The sequence below is a fragment of the Vespa crabro genome, chromosome 1, assembly GCF_910589235.1.
Source record: "Vespa crabro chromosome 1, iyVesCrab1.2, whole genome shotgun sequence".
Taxonomy (NCBI): domain Eukaryota; kingdom Metazoa; phylum Arthropoda; class Insecta; order Hymenoptera; family Vespidae; genus Vespa; species Vespa crabro.
The window spans coordinates 19,832,814-19,857,180 of NC_060955.1; the positions used below are offsets into that span (position 1 = coordinate 19,832,814).

A 24,367-nucleotide genomic window follows, 5' to 3' on the forward strand; every position below is an offset into this window, starting at 1 on the left:
TCAAATTAAAATTGATGTACTGAAACAATATGTAGTTATATTGAAGCGATAAAAAGTAGCAGCAATATACTCAGAGAATATGAATTAACAAGGGTCAACGGCAACTAGTTGCGTGAGACACATAGGTGGTTCGAAGATGTCTACGAGGAGAGAAATAGTTTACTTACTCGTATTAAGCTCTCTCTCTCTCTCTTTACCCCTCTCTCTCTCTCTCTCTCCCTCTCTTTCTCTCTCTCAAGCGCCTAACGCGCGCACTGAAATTGCCGATCATTAAGAGCATCCGGTCGCTGAAACGTCGGCTCCAGTTTACGAGACCAGTTTCTGTGCTCGATTCAATTTGCAAGGTCTGCATCGAGAAACGTTGTCGTCGTCGTCGTCGTCGTCGTCGTCGTCGTCGTCGTCGTCGTCGTCGTCGTCGTCGTTGTTGTCGTCATCCTACACCGTTGGCCGTTTTCCCGAAGCTTCCCACCCGTTCTCATGAAACGAGCATAAACGAACACGTTGGTGTTATCGACCACGTCGCTTCGACGCGTTTGCAATAAAGAAAAGAGGAAAAATCGGGTAGGCAGCTATAAGGAAAGCTTTTTACGAGCGATACTACTTTAAAACCAGCTCTCAATAAGCGAGCTTCTTTTGCATGGGGGAACATCAATATTTGTAACATTATTCTCGAATGAGTTAAAAATTTTTCCTTTACGTTAGGGACTCTCGCAATTAAGTGTCCAAGCCCAAGAGATATAAATTTAGATATGTTAATCAAAGTTAACTTCTATATTAATATTTGTGAACGAGATGTCAAAGAATGAAACTGAAGGTTTTGTCGGAATAACCAAGAACTAGATTAAACAAAATTAATTCCTAATTCTCCATGCTAATTGAGCCATTCGACGGTACGAAATTCAAGATGGGAGAAGGGAAATTGTGGACCATTTGAATTTTCATCATTGAAATTGAAAAGGTAAATCTAACTTTCTCGGTTATCTCGCTTTAACGAGTAGATTACTGTTTTGACAGAGACCAAGCTTTTTCTCCCAAACTGACGTTACATTTTCGTCCTACCTCACGATAGATACGATGGACTTTTGTCTAAAATAAGTAGCACGTGTTTTCTACGCAAGTATCGGTTAGTTATTCAAAGTAATAGTCTGTGAGGAATATTGATGAGACGAAATTACAGAGAAGGCATTGGGCACGTTTAGCGTACCAACGGATATACGTGTTCACCCTGAATGAAGGAAATTCAACAAAAGCGTAGAGTTTTTACTTGGTGTCACGTGCAAACCAAATGTTACGTCCCAAGAGTGACGCTCAACCTACATCCTTCATAGCAAATTCTCATTCATCTCCTCGGACCTGAATATATACATCTACACGTCCACACGTTTTGATACGATAACTCTCAATTACTATGATTATTTTATTATCTTCTCTCACTTTCTCGCGGAAAAAGAAAAAATAAATTGATACGTAAGAAAAAGAAAAACAAAAAAAATAAACAAACAAACAAGAAGAAAGAAAGAAAAGAAAGAAGATGACATTTAGAAAGATCGGATCTGCAAAGTTACGTGTAATAACACGTTTGTACTTTTTTATTGGTTTTTTTTCCCCTTTTTACTAAGAAGTCAGCGATCCACTGAAAAGCTAAGAAATCTCCTTAGGATTTCTTAAGACCCATTTGTGGACCACCTACGATCGTCTCGTATTACGTACATTGTCCTGAAAGCAACGTAGCTATTTTCTTCGGTGGACCGTCATGGATTCTGCATGGCATAAGAAGAATCGTTGACTTCGACAGAGAAAATAAAAGAAAGAAAATAAAAGAAAGATGGTAGAGAGGAGTGAGAAGAAAGAAGGTAAAACGGTAACATATGAAGGGACCAAGGTCAAGAGACTTTTAGTGAATTTCTTAAAGGATTTTGTTCTGTCTCTCTAACTTTGTTCGAATTATTTAAAAATATAAATATATATATATATATGAAATAAAATTAATACGTTAAGAAGGGATAACTAAAGCACGATCACCTTTCAACGAGGCACCATAGTCATTATAAATAGTGCATTCGGAAATGAGAGGAGTCAATGCATATTCCATACGTTAACGTTTGCTTTTATTCGTTCTGCTTCTCACAAACAGGGTCGGCTGGTTGGGCACTCGTATTAACGGGACCAAACATTCGTCTGGATAAACATTATGCGACTCATTAAAATGTATATGAATCCTGCACGAATGGCATAATGCGCGGGTAGGCCCTACTCACAATACATGCTAATAATATATATATATGGATATATATGTTATTAGCATGTCTCTCTTTCTCTCTCTCTCTCTCTCTCTCTCTCTATATATATATATATATATATATATATATATATATATATATATATATATAGTAGTCATTTCGATGATGAAAATTATACTTTATTATCGTTACCATCCGACGCGTTCAGACGAACTTAACTATTACACTTCATTTCGAAAATGGTCTTTAACATTTTAAAGAATGAAAATAACATAATGTTAATGTTTCAGCTCGGCGATTTAACGTTTATTTCATTCTTAATTCCTATGCATGTTCATGCTGTGACGTAGTATCGTTTTGCTATATCGAACGAAGAAAAAGACGAGACATGAAATCGTATAAGAAATGGCGCCGAGTACGAAGGTATGCAAGAAGATAAAAAGCCGATGGATGGATCTCATATTGACACTTCATGGCGTAGCAACTCCATATTGTAACGAGTAACCTAAGAACCCTTATCACGATTCTTATGAATGCAATCGCTATACTTCTACAACTGACAGCTGACAGGCAGAAGTAGAGCCGATCTTTCTTGCAACTGGATGATCAAACATGTACGTTGCATATATGCTCGTACCAAGAGAATAAAACATTCAGAGAGCATATATTTTTTCGATAGAAGAGATATCATATATATATATATATATATATATATATGATATCTTACTTCTAAATTGATAAGAATCAGCTCATGTTAAGAATTAAATATTTCGTTGACGATGGACGAAGTTAACTCGACAGACTACCAAGAATTTACCGGATAGTCGCTCGTATAACGTTATGTAGATCTATTAAATTTACATATTATGTTAATGTAGTAGTACATTAGATGTGTGGATTTCCATAAATGTAAATCTATTACGTTTATGGTGAATATTCTGTATATTATCTACACAGTTTTACAGGAACGATATTGTCCATGTTACACGTAGTAAAATAAAAACAAAGAAGTGAAGTAAAGCTTCTAGTTCTCGGAGCATCTCGAATCTCCGAAACACAGGGCGAGCCGGTTTCACTTGACGAAGAGAACGATCGCTGTTTCTGGTCCTTGTGTTTTTAAAGAGGAAAAGTGAAGTATCACTTGTGAGATCCAAGCTCGTAAAAAAAGGAAAAAAAAAAGGTCTATTCTAGAAAGACAGAAAATTACCATAAAACTAAATCGAATACATGGACCTTTTTAAAACAAAACAAAAAAGAAAAAAAAAGAAAAAAAAAGAAAGAAAGAGAAAGAAAAAAGTTTCCCTTGTATTTTTGTCTACATGTTATTTATCTTATCGAAATTTAATCGATAGACGCCCAACATCGATAGGATCAGTTCCAAGAGATGGAGAAACGAGTGATAATTTGTCACAAAGTTTCCTTTTCTGGGACGACAAAAGTAAGCGAGACCTGCTCGCATTTAGAAAAAGACACGTTCGGTCATCGTTAAGTTGAGCTAGCGCATTTCTATCGTCCAGACGTCTCCGATTTCAAAGACTCGCCACCGCAAAAGAAACTCTCCCGCATCTCTTTCATTATGTTTGGAGTAGGACCTTGGTATAATCGTCATGTGTAAACATAAGGGATAACCGACCGGTTCATTCATAAACTTGCCGACACGATGTTTCTTCATCGAAAAGCTAATTAGTCGTGGGAATGGAACATGGTGTATGCTTTTGATGCTTTTTCGAGCTTAATTTGTAAAATGTAAATATGGTAATATCTAGCTCTATATATTTTCTATTAAAACGATATAAAGTGGTAGAAAGAGAGAAAAAGAGAGAAAAAAAAAGAGAGAGAGAGAAATTCGATGAAACGATTTCCACGAAGAAAAATGAGATAACATTATGACGATGAATTACGTGTAAGTACATTATCGTTTGAACTTTTATTTTTCAAAAGGACATACTTAAAAGACGATAATCGATAAACGGTGTTTCGCTCGAAGCGACCTAACTTTGCTCTATTCGTTTTCTTCTTCTTCTTCTTCTTCTTCTTGTTCTTCGTCTTTTTCGTCTTCTTCCTCTTTTTCTTCTTTTTTTTTCTTTATCTTTTTCTTTTTCATTCCATGTCTGATTTCACCTCGAAAAGTCTCGAGATGTATGGCGTTGGATGAAGCTTTCGCTCGTGAACAAGTGTTGCCTAACGACGATTCAAAAGTTGAAAAGAAATGGATCCTCGCGTTCAAGAAGGAGGAGAGGACAGAAGACAAAACAAAAAAAAAAAGAAAGAAAGAGAATACTCATACTAATCCGTCAGCAGAAAAATCGATAGCATCGTCATTTCATGTTCTCTGTTTTCTCCGCCATCGGTCTAGAATTTCTGCCAGACCAGACCAACCCCTGAGTCAACAGAAATCGTCGGGGTTTGACGAGCGCATACGAGGGAGTTAAATCCAAGCCGTCGTTTCCATTTTCCGTTCTGATGTATTTCATGTACATAAATATTCTCACCAATATCATCTCGATGTTTTGCTTCATATAAATGATTACATGTGAATATAAACATAACATATAAATCCAAAAAATACGAAGAAAATTTATCGAACGAATATGTTTATCATCTTTTTCTTTTTCATTTTCTTTTTATTAATTGGATAAAATCTTTATCGATATTTTATGGAATGAAAATCCCACGTAAAAAAGTTTCAATCTTTCTCGTTACTTATTTAAATCAATTAAAGTATATTACACATGACCCAAATATCTTTCCTACGATGAGACGATGTATCTATTAAAGTTAAGCTCGTACTAACAGCAAACTTTGATGTTACACGAAGAAGAAGTTCCTTCTCGAGCATCCCACGACTTTAACCACATGACAGCCATCGGTCGTAGGTCAAATACCGAAATATTCGTTAGACAGAGATAGTTGTAGGAATGAAACGTTAGAAGAATCTTTTGTTTTATTCTCATAAAAGAGTACGTGGGCTAGAACATTGTCATTGATATTCTATCTGAGTTTCTATTAATCTTTAAAAGCTATCGCAAGAACTAATAAGAAAAACTAACACAATTAAAGGGTTAATTTCGATCAAAAGTTAAATAGAGATAAGGTATACATGCATACACACACACATTCGTGTAATCGAAATCATCTCTAACTGATATTAAATTTTCCTCAAACTCGATTTGACTTCCCTTCAAATATTTTACCTTATCGAAGAATCCGCGCATCCCTAAAATGGAGGGTTCAAACCCCTGTAAATTTAAAGCATGTTGAAAGTGAAAGTAAAAATCCAAGGAACTCATGTGTAAACGGTTCGTTTATTTAGTTACTTGTCCTATCGAATTGTAACATCTGCCATATTCATAGGGTCATCTTACGTATTTTAGATGGTTTCTGAGGGGTTGGTAGATTTACAAGAAAAACGAAAAATCGAATAAGAAAATCTCCAAGAGTTTATAAATCTTCGATTTTTGTATCATTAAATGTTCTTTTGTTAAAACTTTCAAATTTACAAATAATTATTTTGTTAACGATTTTGAATTATCGTGTTACTTTTTGCTTCCATTTATCATAACAAATTTTGTTTATCGATTGACGCACGACAAAAAAAAAGAAAAAAAAGAGAGAAGAAAAAAAAATTAACGCTACGTCATACACAAATATGCAAAACAAAAGCTCTGAGACTTGAGACTTTTTACAAACAAGAAGTCCCTCCTTATCCCCTTCGATCCGTAAAAAAGATCGTTTACGCAGAACATTTTGCGCAAGCATGATTTATACCAAAGATAAATGTTCGTAATTAAGGCTTGTTACAGTGAACATATTGTTTACACAGCCCTATTCAAATGTCAGACGTTTAAAAACATTTAAAAACCTATTATCGTTCGTATTAAATCATAGAGAAATGTAGAAAATAATATTTCATTATCAACGATAATATACTGATTAAAACCGATGGCATACGTATTTCTATTTATCACTGTTCTTTTGAGAATCGATTGTTTACGTAATAATAATAATAATAACAATAATCACTAATCGACCGGTAATATCTATCTATGAGATAAATAGAAACTTTGCCTGATCGTATCAATATTATGTTAAAAAAATAAATATCATTTCTACTATATCCTTTTTTTGTGAACATATATGAGTAGATTTACTTTAAAGTAGTGTTCAGTGGCTCCTTGTCGATCTGGAAAGTCCGCCTCTAACTGCACTTTGCGAGACGAGGACTTCAAACGACGTGTTTCGCGCACAGAGTGTTTCCACCGAGTTCTCTCTCTCTCTCTCTCTCTCTCTCTCTCTCTCTCTCTCTTTCATTCTCTTTGCCTCTTTTTCTCTCTTACCATCATCTCTTCTTCCGTCATTCTTTCTCCTCCGTCCGCTTCCCTTTCTGGTTGTGCTTTGAAAACATCGAGGATCGTCGAGAAAACCAGTTTACCGCGTACCTATATGGAGTAGGGTCATAGAGCTCGACGATGACGTTTCTTTTCGTCGTATCCGAGTTTTCCATGAGAAACGTGTACAAACGTATGTGCGTGTATATATATACATATACACGCTCAAAGAGAAAAAAAAATCTAAAATAGAAAGAATTCAATAAGTTCTACGAACGTAATGATTCAATTAATTCTTCGTGAACTGAACGTATGTATAATATCTACGTAAATATACATATATAATGATTCTCCTCTTCGAGCAATTTTTATCGTAATAAAATTCACGCCTATCAAAAACAAACGGCAGAGCTTTATATATATATATATATATATATATATATATATATATATATATATATATACACATAGGAGCTTCGAGATTATGCTTCGTATCGCGCTATAAAATGCTCCAAGTATCGATCTGGGTGTGGATAAACCTGTATCATCGAATTATCTAATCTTATCGTACTTTTATGTATCCCACGACCGATTAAGTTCAAAAGAGTCGAAGGAGCGTACTCTTGTTAGTGAGTCTCGTTCTACATAGATACATATATCACAGTGTTCTCTTTCATTTAAAATTTTTTGAAATTTCCTACCCCTCTTTGCCCCAAACATGTCCAATGTTATTCGAGATAAATAATCTTTATTTGAATTCTTATTTCGTATGAAGTCGACTGTCTTCTTAAAATATACAGCTATTTCTTCTTTCCATTCTCTTTTGTTCTTTCCATACAAAACCAGAGAAGGACATTTCTCTCTCTCTCTCTCTCTCTCTCTCTCTCTCTCTCTCTCTTGTATAATTTCGGCGAAGTAGTTTTGTAAAGTAGTCCAAAAAAGGGAAAGAAGAATTACGAATTTTGGCTGCTTGCCTGACCCGCTTGGATGACTCGCCCAATGGCCAAGAAATTTAAAAGGATGAGAAATTGAAATGTCTCTCCTTCCGTTCCTCGTAAGAGATGCACGACTGGACACAAGGTTTATTTTTTCCAAAATAAATGGAATACATTTACTGTCACTGTATATACAACATCATCGTTAACACGTTACTAACGTTATAATCCCATTTACGTTAATGTAATGTATAATAAAATGTAATATAATGTATAATAAAATAAAATAAATAGAGCAAATAATTTTCTCTGACAATATCCGAGAAATCATATTAAAAAGTACCTCTAACATGTCAATAAAATATAAGTAAAACAATATATATCATTAATGAGAACATAAAGGATATGCTATGTTTCTCACGCTTTCGTAATCGATATTCCATCAACTTGTATACGTTAAAATATTTGATTTAGAAATATTCATTCAGATTTTGAAGCCTCCTACGAATGCATCGAACGAACGGAACAGAGAAATGCAAGATAAATTGAATTCCAAGAAGATAGAAAACTCCTATCAACTCTTATGCAACGCCCGTCGGGGTCAATCAACTTTAGGAAATTTAAACCATAACGTAACGTCCACCGAACGAGCGCACTGGAGCATCGTCCGAACTACATTTCCACTGGAGAAATTATATATATATATATATATATATATATATATATATATATATATATATATGAGATCCAAATTTATATGAAAATCCGTTAGACCACCACCAACGTAGACCACATTATACCTTTGAAAGAACGCTCTCTATCTATCTTTTTTAGAATAATAGAAGAGAGTAAATCACAAGGAAGTCAAGATCGTAAGTCATCCTTGTTGGTACCACAGGAAGTCTTTCTCTCTCTCTTTTTCTCTCTCTCTCTCTCTCTTTTCTCTTTTTGTTTCTCGGTCAACGACCCGGACTTAAAAAAAAGGGATCTTATTTTTTTTAAATTTATCTTCTCCAACGGACACTCGATTTTACATTAATTTATATAGTGTGTATGTGTATATGCGCGCGCATGTGTGCGTGTGTATATATATATATATATATATATATATATATATATATATATATATAGGTATATATTTTTTTTATTTAAAATATTAATTGCATTATGTCGAAGTATTAATTAAAAGTATGAGAAAAAAAAAAGGAACGAAAGATTTTTACAGAATGTACAGGATATTTTTCATTCATTCATTATCACGAAAAGCAGCAGTGTGCGCGTGCTTTTTACTGAAAACAATAGGAAAAAAGAAAGAGAGAAAAAGAGAGAGAGTGAGAGAGAGAGAAAAGGGAGTTATACAAGAGATGAACGCAATAGTGCAATAGATGAACGTGCGCGTCATCGAATCCGCGTACTCTGAAATCCGAGGGTAGGCGCATATGGCGCTTAACCGAACCTTCCTTTCTTGCACTAACACAGCACAGTATGGGCATATCGTGTTTTTTGCCTCAAATGAAAGCCGTATTTCATTTGATCCAAATTTGATTGTGACAAATCCAGAGTGGATTGACACGAAGTACGAGTTTGAAAAGACCGCCTGTCGCTTTTAACCAATCGCTATCGTCAAGTCACTTTATTAATTGGATTTTTATTCACCCACTAAAATATTCTCACTCATTCATGACGATGTAATGAGGTATTAAAACAATACAATCCAATCGATGAGATCTCAATATTCATACGTATATCTTTACAGATTAATATTTGTAGATTTATATTCATGGTTAAAAAAAAAAAATATATATATATATATATCAAATCTAATTTCAACAGCAATAGCATTCAATTAGACTAATCTAAACGATTGTTGGCAAAGAGTTAAAGTTAAGATTTCAGTTAGTACGAAAGCACGTTTGTAATATAATAAGCTTATATGGGATGAAATTCAAAGAGAGCACGCCGGAAACACATAGAGTCGGGTATCTCAGGATCTAGTTTATAAACGTGTCAAGTACGCAACTACGGTTTGCTCTCTTGGAGTTGATCGCGTGACAGTTTTTCTTAATGTTCGTTTTAAGTCGAACGTATTACTAGAATCTTTGACGATCGAGAAGAAACACATCGATGAGAACCGTTAACGGATTATACCGAGAATTAGAGGATACAATGAGAAACAGTAACAGCATAAACGACACCAAAAACGAAAAGCAATGTAATAAGAAATCAAGTTAAGTTTGAGAAGACATTAGAGATGATTTGATATACCGAATTCAGGTCGGTGAAGTTTCTATGATAATCGTGAAACTTGCCTCCTGTAAACGTTCTATTTATATGCATCACTAATTCGCATCGAACAAATCATTGATGGTGGTGGGTAGTGGTGGTGGCTTGAAGAGAAAATTCCAGCCCTGGAGAGAAAACGAAACGGTGCTCGCGGAGATACGATAATGGCCGGCCGTGAAGGTAGAAGCGCAAAGTGAAGAGAATGAAAAAGTAGAACCGCCTACGGCAGGTAAACCGTGCACCTGCTCCATATACCCACGGTACCTCAAACCGATCCTTTGAAAATAATTTCACGAGGCTTTACGGGAGACGAGAGATAAAACGAAAAAGAAGAAAAAAAAAAAAGAAAAAGAAAAAATAGAATGAAAAAAACAAAAATAAAAAAAAAATCTGATACGAACGCGAGAACAAATGTAATTGTTAAATTGAATTAATGATAGCCCCAATAAGAATTAAATTTTGTTTCCGATTTTAATCCTGCTTCTAATTCCTTCTCAAAATATTAACGATTACGTAGAAAATCTTTTCAATTATCGTAAATATAAAAAGAGACATAAAGAAATTATTTACTCGTTCAGATAATATTAATTTTTACATTGATATAATGCTCGAAACTATCCTCGAAAGCGTCTCTTTAAACGTTCATTGAAATCGTTCATCGAATATGATTTAATTATACCATGTATATTCCCTTGACAGCCGTAGGTAATTTTATTATTACACGGACGTAGTTTAGCTTATCAAATTTTTCTACCCAACGCGCAATTTAGTCGTAGTACAATGCTCGAAACGACGGAAAAAAAAGAAAAAAGGAAGAAGAAGCTTTATTCGAATCTATATTGCGAAAATATAGTCAACCATAGTACGTATGTACATAGATATTTATGTGTCTGCAAATAGCTTCGCGTTCGATCGATCGTAAAATAAGTTTAAAAGTTTACGCTAATATTTATCTATTACCATGATATTTAAAGGTAAATTAAAATGCAAAAGAACGCATCGCGAAAAAAGAAATACGCGAAATTACGAATAATATTTTTTATTCTTAACGTTTGAGATCCTTTTTCTTTTCTTTTTGACATTGGCACTGAAGAACCCTGCCTCATCTTTCGGAGGGTCCAAGACATCTTAGAATCATAGCGTGTCAGGATACGATGCTGTAGGTAAGATCGCGTGTAAAAGGAATCCGAAAGACCGTGGGAACGTCATCGGATTTTACGAACACATTATAAACTTTCACGTCCGTTCAATCTCGTGTTTCTGCGATATGATTAAATTAATATACACGAAAACTGAATGTCGTTTATATGTTTGAACATGATACTGTCAGATCAATCCAAAAACGAAAGTCTCTCTGCGAAAAGTATCGATGGTCCAAAAAAAAATAAAAATTTAAGAAAAAAGAAAAAAAAAAGAAACCAAAAAAGAAAAGGAAAGAAAAACAAATAAGAAAAAAGAAAAAGAGGATATAAAATGTAAGAGGATAAGAACTTCAGAAGCAAGATCACATTCGCCGAATTGCAATTTCACAAAAGAACTTTCGTGAGACGTTCAAATATTCTCTTATCGTCGTACCTTTGATCGCAATGTATCAATAGTACTTTGACCTCCTGAGATACCATTCCCACTTTTATCGAGGAAATTCGAAGAAACTCGTTCTGCATCCCCGTTTCTGGCCTTGGTCCATCTCCATCCATCGTATCATATTTTCTAGTAGAAAATTCCAATAGCGTTCTCGGCAAACTCTCGACCGATTTCTTTTTTCTTTTTTTTACTATTGTTCCGACTTCGTGAAGACGTCTTGAAAGTAGAAGAATTTGTTCCTCAATGTAGAAGTTTTAAAAAGATGCATGAATCGAACATAAGAAAGGAATAAAAGAAAAGAGATAAGTCTCTTTCTTTGTCTGTCTCTTTCTTTATCTATCTATCTGTCTTTCTCTCTCTTTCTCTCTCTTTCTCTCTCTTTCTTCCTTTCCCTCTAACTTGCTCTTTCGTCAAAAAAAAAAAGGAAAAAAAAAGAACTCGAGGGAGAGTGAGAAAATCGTCTATGATACTTTCACGTCCGGAAGTTCTGTCCAAATATTTTATGGGGTTGGGGACGGTGAGATGACACAATGGGCGGGTCACTGGACGACACTTTAAGGAACTTGTATCACGAGATGTGTCCACAAAAGGAGCGACCCTTTTTTAAGAGGCTAAAAAAGAAGCGATGAAATTATAAGGCTCAAAGAGATTATATTCGTAAAATTATGCGCTTCCTCGAATTTTCTTTATAATCTTTTTCCATGATCGATAGATCCGAGTCGTTGAGTCCGACGAATTATTTAATAAGTACGAACGTCGAAGAATATTATCGTCGATGATAATTTATGAGCACTTACATTAATTATTCGTGCCATTCGTAGTCATTCAATTACGAGCAAGTTTTTCAACGACAGTGTCATACGATCTGTTAGGGAATACGATGTTACCGACCGACCAACCGATCAAAGTATAAAGTTACCTGATCGATCAATCGTCCCTAAGAGCAACTTTATTCTTATTGCATTCCAAGCTTAAACACTGCAGTAAGTTGAGAGAGTAACGAAATGGCATTATCGGCTTGTAAATGACGACAAATGATGGTTTTTATAATGCAATAAAATAATTTTACGCGCAGCTATAGCGAGTAGCAATAAAAACTACCACTACTTCTTCTTCTTCTTCTTCTTCTTCTTTTTTCGTCGATTAATCGCGTTGTGGTTTGAGAATTTGTCGATAGTAATTGAGTGAAAACGTCTCCTTGATGAGAAAAAAATTTTAATAAAAAAAGATTATCGTATTACGAATCGATTAAACCGACGTTAAAATCTAATGCCAACGTAAAAAATTAATATCAAAAGCTTTGAAAGCAGTGCCAAAAAAAAACAGAAAAAAATAAAAGAAAAAGATTAAAATCAGTGCGTAAAATGAGCATATATATGTATATATATATATATGTATATATGAAACGATTAAATGAACGGCAATTTGGCAATCAATTTCGTAGCTCGCTTTCGGCGGTACGTTCGACCTGCGAGCCGGTCTCTGCGGGAATCCACAGATCCTTTTGATTTTATTTTAACTCCAAGGGGGCACCCGCAGATTCGCGCTAATAATTTCGAAGTATCTCGAGTTTCGTGCCCGTATAAGCGGCTTGAATTAACGTGAAACTAATTTTAACGAATTGCTTAAATATCCGCCGACATTCTTTCTAAGAAATCGATCTCATAGATAATTTCGTATTACGTGTAAGTGTTTGTTTAAAAAAAAAAATATCCATATACATACGTCTGGTGTATATTATACATATAACGTCAAATTAAAAGAAAATAAGGTATCATAGAGAAACGTATATAAAAGGAAAAGCATACCTCCCTTTCAGAAGTTTACGCAAGACTCCACGGTTTTTTTTAATACGAACATTAATTTTCTCTCTCTCTCTCTCTCTCTCTCTCCCTTTTCCTTTTATTCAACGAACGAAGAAAAGCGTATTTTTGCAGCGAGCAAGGGCAAAATTGTGACGGGAAGGTGAGTCCTGGGTGGAGAAGAGGGGTTCGCTTGAAAGACGTCTACGATGGTAACACATAGGGGTTGCTACCTCGAGACCGATCGATTCCTGGCTCCTCCACTCGCCTCCAAGCTGGGAGGTCCTTTATACTACGGTCAATGTCACGTTAGATTAGAAATCCTCCCACATTTTGTATCTTTTTTCTTTTTCTAACCAGCAACTATAGTCAACACTACGAACAGCGATCGTTTTGTTTAGCGAACCTGTTTCACGTTTCACATTTCACGTTGGAGAACAATTCTCTTCACTGTTTTCCTTACTACAGCGAACCTAGCGAAGCGTATTTTTATCTATGAAATGTACCGTAAATTCGTCGGACGAATTACAAAAGAATTTTTGTATTGCTACGCCTTCGTTTGTTAATCCCTGTCTCTATTTACATGATAGCTTTTCTTATAAAAAAGACGTTTATATGTCACGAACCATTGAGTTACAGATCATCGAGATATTTTTCTTTGTTCAAAGACGCTAATAATTATATCATTCAGTTCTACAATAAACGAATCCAATATTTATGTCCTTCCTTTTGCTCGAAATAATAACGCTAATATTGTGAATATAATAACACCATATAAACAAAATCAAACGCAATTATCTCTGCCGTCGAGATAACTGCACTTTCCTTAACCTTCGTGAATAAAAACATCTACAAAAATAGCGTAAATATAGTAGTGGGAGAGGAGTACGAAAAGAAATGAGAGAAGCACGAAACTAATGAGATTTTGCGGTGGGCAATGGCGTAATTGGGGGCGGGTATGCCCGATATCTCTACTGCTACCTTCCATGCTTAAAAGCTCGTCGTCTTTTTCTCCTTCGACGATCCACGTGCTTTTAATACGTTTTAATTTTACCGTTAGTTGGACTCGCGGTTACCTGCTCTTCTTGGAGAAAGGTAAATGGTCAAGGAGAGAAGGAGAGAGGACTTTCCAACCTTCCTACCTCCCTCTTTTTCATCCATCGAACAGGAGTATGGCACACGTTAGTTAACTATATAGTATGTATTCCCTCTTCACGCACGATCTCTCGATGGCAAAGTTCGCGTCTCTGACTTACCAACGTCCCGTTCGATAAGCTGTTTTATTGTACTTTCTTACTCGTTTACCTTACGTGTCTACGTAACCACGGTAGAACATTGAATGTACAGTGAACGACAATGTCTATCTATAATATAGCGGCATAACTTGAAAGCTGAAATTAAGAAATAAAATATAAAATTGATAAGGTCTACACGAACGATTCATGATTATCTCATTACTTTTCTTTCTTTTGATTGAATAATAGCTCAATTGACAAAAGAAAATAATAATAATAATAATAATAATAATAATAATAATAATAATAATAATAATAATAATAATAATTAATAGAATGAGCTGAGATAAATTTTGATGTTTTTATTTTTCTCTACTAATTGTAATCATAGAGTTACATCACATTATATATTATGACACATACCATATATATCTACACGAAAATTTAAGGAAAGGAGAAATCTCGGCAACGAAAGTCGGTCGTGCTCGCATTTCGTAGTCTACCGACTAATTAAGAATCACAAGAAAGCACTCGCGGTTTCGTGGGCATCGACGAGACGACGAGAGCTAGCCTCTCTGTGGTTTAGCATAGATCTCAACGTCGAGGCTCTATTTACGGTCCACGGCCCTTTTCTTTCTCCTAAGTCCCTACGGTGTCGGAGATTAATGCGGTTACGTAGTCGAGAGTTACGCGCGCTAATTACGGCGAATTAATTAGGGGTCAGAGATGGATCTTGAGATCGGTCGGAGAAAGAACACGTGAGATTTCTTCGCCTTGCTTGAGAAGAAATTGAAAAAAAAAAAAAAAAGAAGAAGAAGAAGAAAAAGGAAAAAGAAAAAAATAAAAAGAATTGAAGAAAAAAAAAAAGTAGGAGAATATGTGTCGCGTTTTTACACGTTAAGTAGAATCATAATATTCATTTATAGTTGAATGTCAGGCCAGATTATAAGATACCTATTTATCTGAGAAACGCCCATATGGATACGATATGTGAAAATTATCGGAATAATAATTTAATATCGTCGCAGATTACAGACCGTTAACATAATGGATCGCGCATGGCTGACTAACACAATTAAAGACCGACCACGTCACCTGTTATTAATTAGAATAGAAATATATAGGGAAGGGAGGGAAACATTTTATCGGTTAACAAATACACGTACCAAATACAGTGCCTACGTGATATGTATGGCGATTTAACGGTTTACAACATATAATTAATAACGTTACGTTACGCTTACGATTTATAAATTTTACCATCGACAAAAATCTGGATATAATATATCGATTAACAATGTTTATAACTTTTTTCTAATCATCGAAATGTTTTCTATAACTATATATACAGGATAAACGTATAAAATTCTTTTGGTCTATCGATTTTTTATTTTCTATAGTTCGATTCTTGTACCCTTTAAAAAGGTAAAAGAGAAAGACGTGGATGAGGGAGAAAAGGCCTAAGGCGAACAAAGAAGCCGCTATTACCGAGAGAAAATTTCCTCTTCCAAGCTCGTGATGACTGTTAATTATTCGATAGATTATTCATTAACATCTCGACGACTTAATTTCAGGGTGGGTTGGCTTTATTCGGTCTAGTATAATATGGGGTAACTGCTTCGTACCATCGATCAATTTAGTCCTCCATCGAACCTCTCAATTCTCCGTCAGCTAACTGTGATCATAGAACCTTTATCTTTAGATATTATCGTGTCGGATAGACATTCTAAATCATATCACATTAATTTTAAAAAACTCTCCTAATCGTCTAACAGGATATCGTTATAAAATGTTCTCGTTTAAGCTCATTTCCACGTACAAGATCATTCCTCTTCTGCATATTCGATCATCGGAGTTCCGTAATGACGATGAAAACCACGGCACGCCATATCGATACGTCCTCAATTCGACGAACGCAATTCCGATTACAATGAGCGCTCACGCTAATCAATTTTGTCAAGTGTAACGCACTTCTCCGCTCGCACTGCGCTCCGCATCGGCAATCGATTCGAGCCTATTATGGTTATACACTGTTAAATAGAAATTATACGCCGTTCGCATAGTCCATGGAACGTGACTACCATCGAATTCCACGGACGACGATTCAACGCGTTTTCCCACGATAGGAAGTGCATCTCAACGAAGTTTCTATGGTTATTAATGATGGTAATAATAATAATAATAATAATAATAATAATAATAATAAAAGAAAAGAAAAAAGAACCATCAAAGGAAAAATGAAAAATCAAAAATACGTGCCATTTCGTTATATTCGAAGATTATGCCTGCCTATTATATTATTCAATTTCATCAAAAGTGCTTTTAAAAACTCGATACTATTGAATTATAACGAATTTAAAAACTTTTAACGCCACTAGTTGAGAAAAAGGAATTCAATATAAGAAAAATTGTTTACCGGCAAATACTTACTTCGATTTGTTATCTAACATTTCTACGTATTACCGATACACGATAGTCATTTAACGATGTACTTCGAACAGTCTATGTATCTACCATGCGAACTATGTTTCTAATTCGAACGAAGCACACGCGATAAGAGGTATTCTTCGAAGGAAGCCGAGAAAAGGAGGAACGACGACTAAAACGATGTAACAATGCACGATACCACTAAGAAAGTCACGGAGCTCGTGACGGGACTCGGGCGTCATCGTTAATGTTCAATGTGGTGATCGTTAACGGAAAATGCATGCTCAAGAGATTCAACGATTATTTCGAGTTACCATGAGAAAGAGAGAGAGAGAGAAAAAATGAATATACCTTTTAATGTAGTCAATTCTATTCGTTTCTTTTTTTTCCATTTTTTTTTCTTTTTTTTTTCATTTTAATCATCTCCGTTTCGTAACATTTACCTGCGTGCACCCTAGTGTCACATTAATTGCAAAAGTAGAAGCTCGTTTCTACGGCTCCTGTTGTCTGTCGTATGACTTCTGCAAAAAGCATAATCCGCTAACGTAGTCTTGGTAGTATGCTATTTGCATAGTACACGCATGACGGAATCACGTATAAATGTATTTACAAGCTATGGGAGTACGGGAATGTCAGTAAGTAGCGACGGTCGACTCTACCGAGCATCATGATTCGCTTTCCCTCTCTCTTTCTCTTCTTCCAACGAAGGAACGTCGTTATCCTATCGCTTATGCAAATATCATCGAGCCTTAATCAGACGATAAAGTTGCTTCGCGCGAGCGATGACGAAATTTGCCGCGTACTCAAGTCTCACTGAGTTCCCACTGTCTTGGAGTTAGTTGCCTGGAATTTCGTATTTTGCGAAAGCAACAAAAAGAGAAAGAGAGAGAGAGAGAGAGAAAGGAAGAATGGATAATATTTATTGCATTTGTTAAGTGTCTTGTAAAAAGAAAAAAATTTTATATTAAAATAAGAGGATATTAAATATATCTCAGGTATATTATCTTATAGTATTAATATAATAAAAAATATTATAAGTAATCAATTAAAAATAGCAAAAATTGTGTATATATGTACATGGGTTATAAAGAATGAAAGAGACAAATATGCTAATTAGTTTTTGTCGTTTTCCAACGATGTTTCTAATCTAACTGTCACACAATTAGCACGCTATTCTTTTACCACGTGTCTCTTTATCTATGATCGCGCGCAAGATAGAACGAATAGAAATTTATTATAGAATATAACAGAATATAACAAAGATACCATTTGGAAGTTGGGGCTTTCGAAAGAATCGATAAGGTCGACCCGCCTTAAGAATTCTCTTGTGGTGTACGTCACGCACCTTCTACGAACGATAAAACTCGAGCGACTTGTCACCACGAAGCCCGACGAAATCTACGAGCAAACAGAGCTCGAATGAAGACACTCTCTTTCCTCCCACCCTTTTTTTTCCTCTTTCTCGGCGAGTCTTCAGCGAGTCATCGAGAGTTCCATGAAACTTTCGATATATCGACGATACGATTGTTTCGACGTCACCTTACTTTCACCAAGAAAAATTATCGAAATAGAATAAAAGGGAATAAAAGAAGAGAAGAGAAAATAAAATAAAATAAAATAAAATAAAATAAAATAAAATAAAATAAAATAAAATAATATATAAAGAACTTGTGATCAAAAAGAAAGAGAGAGAGAAATATCGCGAAAACAAGAAAAGACCTTTGCTTTAATATTCCACTACCGAGGTCTTTCTATTGTTGTACATTACCGGCACACAAGGCGGATATTCCACGCCATTGTCCGTTCAATGCCGCGCTTCTCCATTTATTATTCGTCTTTTCCAGCTTCTTCGCGCGAACAGCAATGCAAGAGTTTAGAGAAATATATAGGTATAGTAAGTCCATATATACATTTTAGTTTTTACTTCTTTCTCTTTCGTCGCTAAACGAGTACTATTCTTTTTCCCCGTCTTTTTTACTCTTTTACATTCAGCTTTTTTAAAAGTCTATTTAACAAAGACTCTCGTAAATCAAAATTCTTATGGACTGGGATATAACAAAGCTTATCGATATTTGGCGAACATAAAATACATATACCTTTAATTTTCTTTTGGGTTCTGATAAATATCTGATATTAAAGTTTCAAATTATTCAAGTTAAAATTTACTCCTAGCATTTACTTAAAAAAAAAAAAAAAAAAAAAAAAAGCCCTACACCTTTCTAACGCTTTAAATACTCATTAGCATTATAAAAATATTCTTTGTTGCCTTTAAAAGTCACGGTTTCATTTATAAAAAGGAGAACATTTGTCCGACATCGCAGTATTACGTAATAAAATATACACAATAGCAATGTTACGTATCACTGACACGTGATTACTATAAAACGCAAAGTTGCACTTTTTTTATGATATTTATGTTTCTTTATGTATTTTAAAATGGAAGAGAGAGAGAGAGAGAGAGAGAGAGAGAAAGAGAGGAGGAAAACAAATTTTAGTCGAAATAACGATTACAAAACGATCCTATGAATATAAAATTTTTATCGGAAAACTCGGTTACACATCCTTTAATTCTGCGCGAATGGTTCGCCCGATGAAATCTGACTCGTATAGAAAAATTCATGTACTAAAGAATTGCAAGCGCACGGTAATCGAATCGGAATGATCTCGATCCAATGTAGAAACAAAAAATTTTTACAAGCGGATTTATGTTAACATGATCTAAAATGAACGTGCAAAAATTCGATTAATATTAAAAGGAGGACAATTCTTTTTTCTTTTTCCTTTTTTTCTCTTTTTTCTTTTTCTCTTTTTACTTTTTGTTTTCTTTTTCTTCCGTTTTTTTTTTTTTTTAATGTCCCGATCGAAGAAAATCGAAATGATCGAAATTGCACAGAACTTCGGTGTATAAAGGAAAGGTCGAAACCTTTGAAATATTTTCTACCTGAGGATCTCGATAAAAGGAAGGAGATTCTTTGGCGATGGCTCATCTAAATTCTAAAAGAGCTTTCGCACTACGGCTCGAGAATGATTCGATTGATCGATCGATCGATCAATCGAGAGATATAAAATAAAAAAAAAAAAAAAAAAAATACGTAAATACCTATCGACCGACTTTAGAATGTTTAATATTGACTAAACGTGACGCGACGTAAAAAAAAAGAAAAAGAAAAACTTTCTTTTCCCATACAGAAACGTTCTGTATTCTTGTAAAATCCCTAACTTCAGAGCGCAAATATTTGTCTTCTACGCGCCATCTTGACAGGAACGGCGGTAGGTACCATCTTCGATATCCTTTGGCGATATTTTTACGAGTACGATTTTACTCGTACGATTCTAATCTCACTCGTACGACAAAGTGTAAAACAATACAAAAAATGTTTCATAGAAATGTTATAATAATCGATACTGTTCGTATTGATGTTCTTCGAAGGACAATTTTAACGACGTTATCCCCTCCACCGCTCCAACCACCAACTGTGCTCTCATTTTTTCTGAATAAAAGAATATTAAAAAAATCTTCAAGAGTCAAGGTCAACTTGTAAAAGTTACAATAACGGTAAATACACGTAATCTCTTTCTGATTTCCAATAAGTAAGTAAAATGGTACATTCCAATTTTTCAAGTAATTTTTTTTCCTTTTTTTTTGTATTCTTTTTTCACGGGCTGTGCTTATTAGGGGATCAATAATTGGTGCGGTGAACGTTCCAAAAGGAAGACTGCTCTTCACGCATTCGCCGCACACGCGATCAGAGAAAAAGAGAGGGAAAGAGAAGTATAAAGAGAAAAAGAGAAAAAGAGAGAGAGAGAGAGAGAGAGAGAGAGAGAGAGGGAGAGAACGAAAGATAAATGTAGTAGAAATACGAGCTTCGGAGATATATTCTACATCGTCGAACCTTCGAAAAATGTTCATTAATTTTTTTAGACATGATATAACGTCATAATGATATTTAATGTAAATTAAATACATAAACAGAGATGAGTACGAAATATAATATATACCATATATCGGTATAATTCGAAAAAAAAGCATAATATATAAATGATTATTATCGATGAAATGATTAAACGAGTCGTTACGTCTTGTTTCTCATTTCCGAGATAAATTCTTTTCGTCGAAATTATTTACTAAAATTAACATACATATATATATATATAATTACATATTGGCATATACCTGATTAAGAGTGGTGGGAATAATGTCAGGAGTCTGTGGTAACATTTTGCAACGTTGGTCCTTTTCTCGTAATCGAGCGCACCTTCGGTCAAAATAATGTGACGATCGCACGCGCGTTCGGTAGTAACATAATAAATTCGGTCCAAAGTAGATAGAACGAAATAAACACCTTTAGGAATAATAATATACACCAAGCGATTGATCAAAGCGATGTACACCAAAAAAAAAAAAAAGAGAATGTATTCACAATACTACGCACATCCGAATTAACGTGTAGAGGTTATTCACGTAATACGCGAACGATTTACTTTATTTATCAGTACTGGGATAAATCGAGTTTCTCGTTGTAACATGAACGTACTTGTCGACGTTGAGAGGCGTCGTCGAAATTCACCGAGTACGATCGATTTTTCCACGTCGAAAAATCAAACCAACAGTATAAGGAACAATACGTCCTCCCACCTCGAAGTCGTGCGCGAGACTGACGGTTCCGGGCGGTGTAGCTACGCCCGAAGACGACCGAACACAGACGGAAATTACCGAACGCCTACTATCAACCCTCCTCGGTCCTACGCGGTATTTCTTAAATTTAATATCGACCGCGAATGGAATAATGAAACCACGAAAATACGTTTTCCGATGATCGACATATCCAAAATTCTGTTTTCATTTATTTCACAAAATTACATTATGCGTAATCTTGTGAAATAAAAGATGAGCCATCCTTAATTCATTATACAAACAAATTTCTTTTCTTTCACGTTCTATTTTCAAACCTATGACGATAGATTTTCTATGAATTTTCGATTGAATAGAAATCCAGTTGTATTTCCAAAGTCGTCTATATTTGGGTTATGAATATGTTTCCGACGAAATACAACTTCATTTCTGAATCGGTAGAAACGACGAGAGAAGAACTCGTTTGTATTCGCGATGTAACGATCGCTTCGTAGGACGCATAATGACCGTGTTCAATGAGCTGTCTTGCAAATGACAAATTCCTTTCTCAACGTATTTCTCTCTCTCTCTCTATCTCTTCCTGTCTATGTCTATGTCTCTTCCTACATGTTCGTATCTGAAATTTAAAAGCAACCTTCTCAAAGAGATATCGTCATCCGTGAAGGTATTGCAGCGTAGAAGAAAAAGAACGAAGAAAAGAACAAAGGGCATGAATAACATACGGGAGGATCGATCTTCTAAATCAAGTGTAAGAGGAGGGACATCTTCGAATCAAGTGCAAGGTCGAACGTAAAAGGGAAGTGATGAAAGCAGCGAAACAAAAGGATCCGGTTAAAAATAGTGGACCGGTCACGTCAACCGGTCCTTTCAAGGACTCCGGCCCATTACATTCCTTTTTTTCTTACTCTATCCATCTCAGGAACAAGAGGATACAGTACGCTTCATACCTATATACCATAACAACTGTTTTCCGTTAAGAGAAAAAATAAAAAATAATGATAATGACGAGAACGGGAATTCCTTCCTCCGTTATAACACCTGTTTATAGTTAACGATAAGCAAAAGCAAAGTTTACATCACGAAAACGATGAGTCAGAACAAATGATTCTCATGTCGTTACCAACGAATTCCGTCGTCGACGTCATGTAACGAATCCTTCGCTGTCGTTTACTCGTCTGAACAAATGGCCTTTATCGAAAGTAGAATCTACGAATTCAGTCCAATGATGTAAGATAAACGTGACCCATAAAGAATTCCTCGTGTCTCCGACGATAAGCTTTCGATCGTTTCGCAATATGCGGTTTCGTTACAAAGAAACTTTAAGGCCAATTAAACGAGACAAACATTAATCGTAAATCACTGTATAACTTCCGTCTTTAGGCAATTTCGTTTCTTTCATAGAGATTCTTCTTTGCTTACTACTTACTTTGAAATGCCAAACTGGCCTGAAGATAATAACGTATTTTCACTTTGATAATGTTTATGCGTTTTGCTCGACCAAGATTGCAAGGTCCTCTCTGTAATACCTATAGATATCCTAAAGCATTAAACTTCGTTAAGATAGTAGACAAAAGGACCGAAATGTAAATGCAGTAAAAGATAACGAAAGCATTTCGTTCAGTGTAAATTCGTTAGCGTTATCGAGATTTTAACCTTCCGTGTAACAATCGTTTCGTCTATGTCCTATAGAACTGAGCATAATGCCGCTCGCTTAACGAACCATCCAAGTCCGGATGTATTTCTTCGTCGATGCAACGACATGCCATTTGTTTCGTCCGTTCGAGTAGAGAGTCAACTCGAGCGAAAGAGAGATAGCACACATTAGCGGTTACGACTTCTTAGAAGTATCTTAGCACGAGTACTTAACTATTATCTCGTATTGCACGCCGTCAGAATTCCGACACGTGTTCGCCGGCAAAACGAACTCGATCCCAACTAACAAACAAACGAGCCTTTGATTTACGAACATTGCAACAAGATGAATTTTAATCGTACGTCGCGACATCGCGGTCTGGTCATTGGAATTGATAAAGATTTGCAAAACTTACACCGGCATAAAATTAACAAATAGTTTCTGTCGTTTAAACAAAACTTTTATCTATTTACCCGTGTCATCCTTGGAAAGATGGTATTTAATTCACGAAGACTTCATTCTCATCATTGAGATTCCATTTTCTGGAACTCGATGCCGTTCGATAAAGATACCGGTGCATCTCGCCTTACGTTTACGTTCCAGTCATTCCTAGGAGATGCAAGTATTCGATGTATCCATGAGAGAGCTGGCGCCGTGAGAGCTCTAGACGACCATCCATAAAATATACCCGTCGTCGAGCGAAAGGAAGAGAAAAAGAGAGGGAAAGAGAAAGAGAGAGAGAGAGAGAGAGAAAAAGAGAGAAAGAGAGAGAAATAAAGAGAAAGAAAAAAGAGGAGAAGATAAAGAAGGAGGTAGACGGAGGAAGCTGTGATGAGGGTAAAGAGACCAAGAATCTTCCCGCTACTTGTCTTCCGTAGTCACCGAGAAACGCGTTGCCCGAGAAGATCGTTTACCCGGAGGGTGCGAAAGCGGCATAGAGAGAAGCAAACGAGAAGAGGAAACGCGGAGGACGCTGAAAAATGAGGGACCTCCGTAGACTAGACTGTTCTCTGCGTTCAAACGAAAATTAGAAATGGGACGTAGACCGTGTTGGTGTCATGACGAGGCAAATGTTGTCGAGTAAAATCAAAAACAAAAAAAAAAAGAAAGAAAGAAAGAAAGAAAAAGAAAAACAAAAAAATAAAATAAAATCTATTCAACGAACTTAGTCGAACATTCTTTTCCCTCTCCCTTCCTAAAATATTTCGACACGCTAACGAGGAAAATAATCAAGACGACGTAAATTCAACTTGTAATAATAATTGCG

At 35.5% G+C, this 24,367-nt stretch overlaps 1 protein-coding gene across 1 annotated transcript in view; it reads right to left on the reverse strand.

The window, feature by feature from the left end:
* LOC124431510 (breast cancer anti-estrogen resistance protein 1) overlaps positions 1–21,477 on the reverse strand; it is a 47,056-nt gene extending 25,579 nt beyond the window's left edge. Inside the window, exon 1 of the mRNA XM_046979563.1 lies at positions 21,009–21,477. Coding sequence (XP_046835519.1) covers positions 21,009–21,053 — 45 coding nt within the window. The 5' untranslated portion in view covers positions 21,054–21,477. The remainder of the gene's footprint in view (positions 1–21,008) is intronic.
* Positions 21,478–24,367: the final 2,890 nt, after the last annotated feature.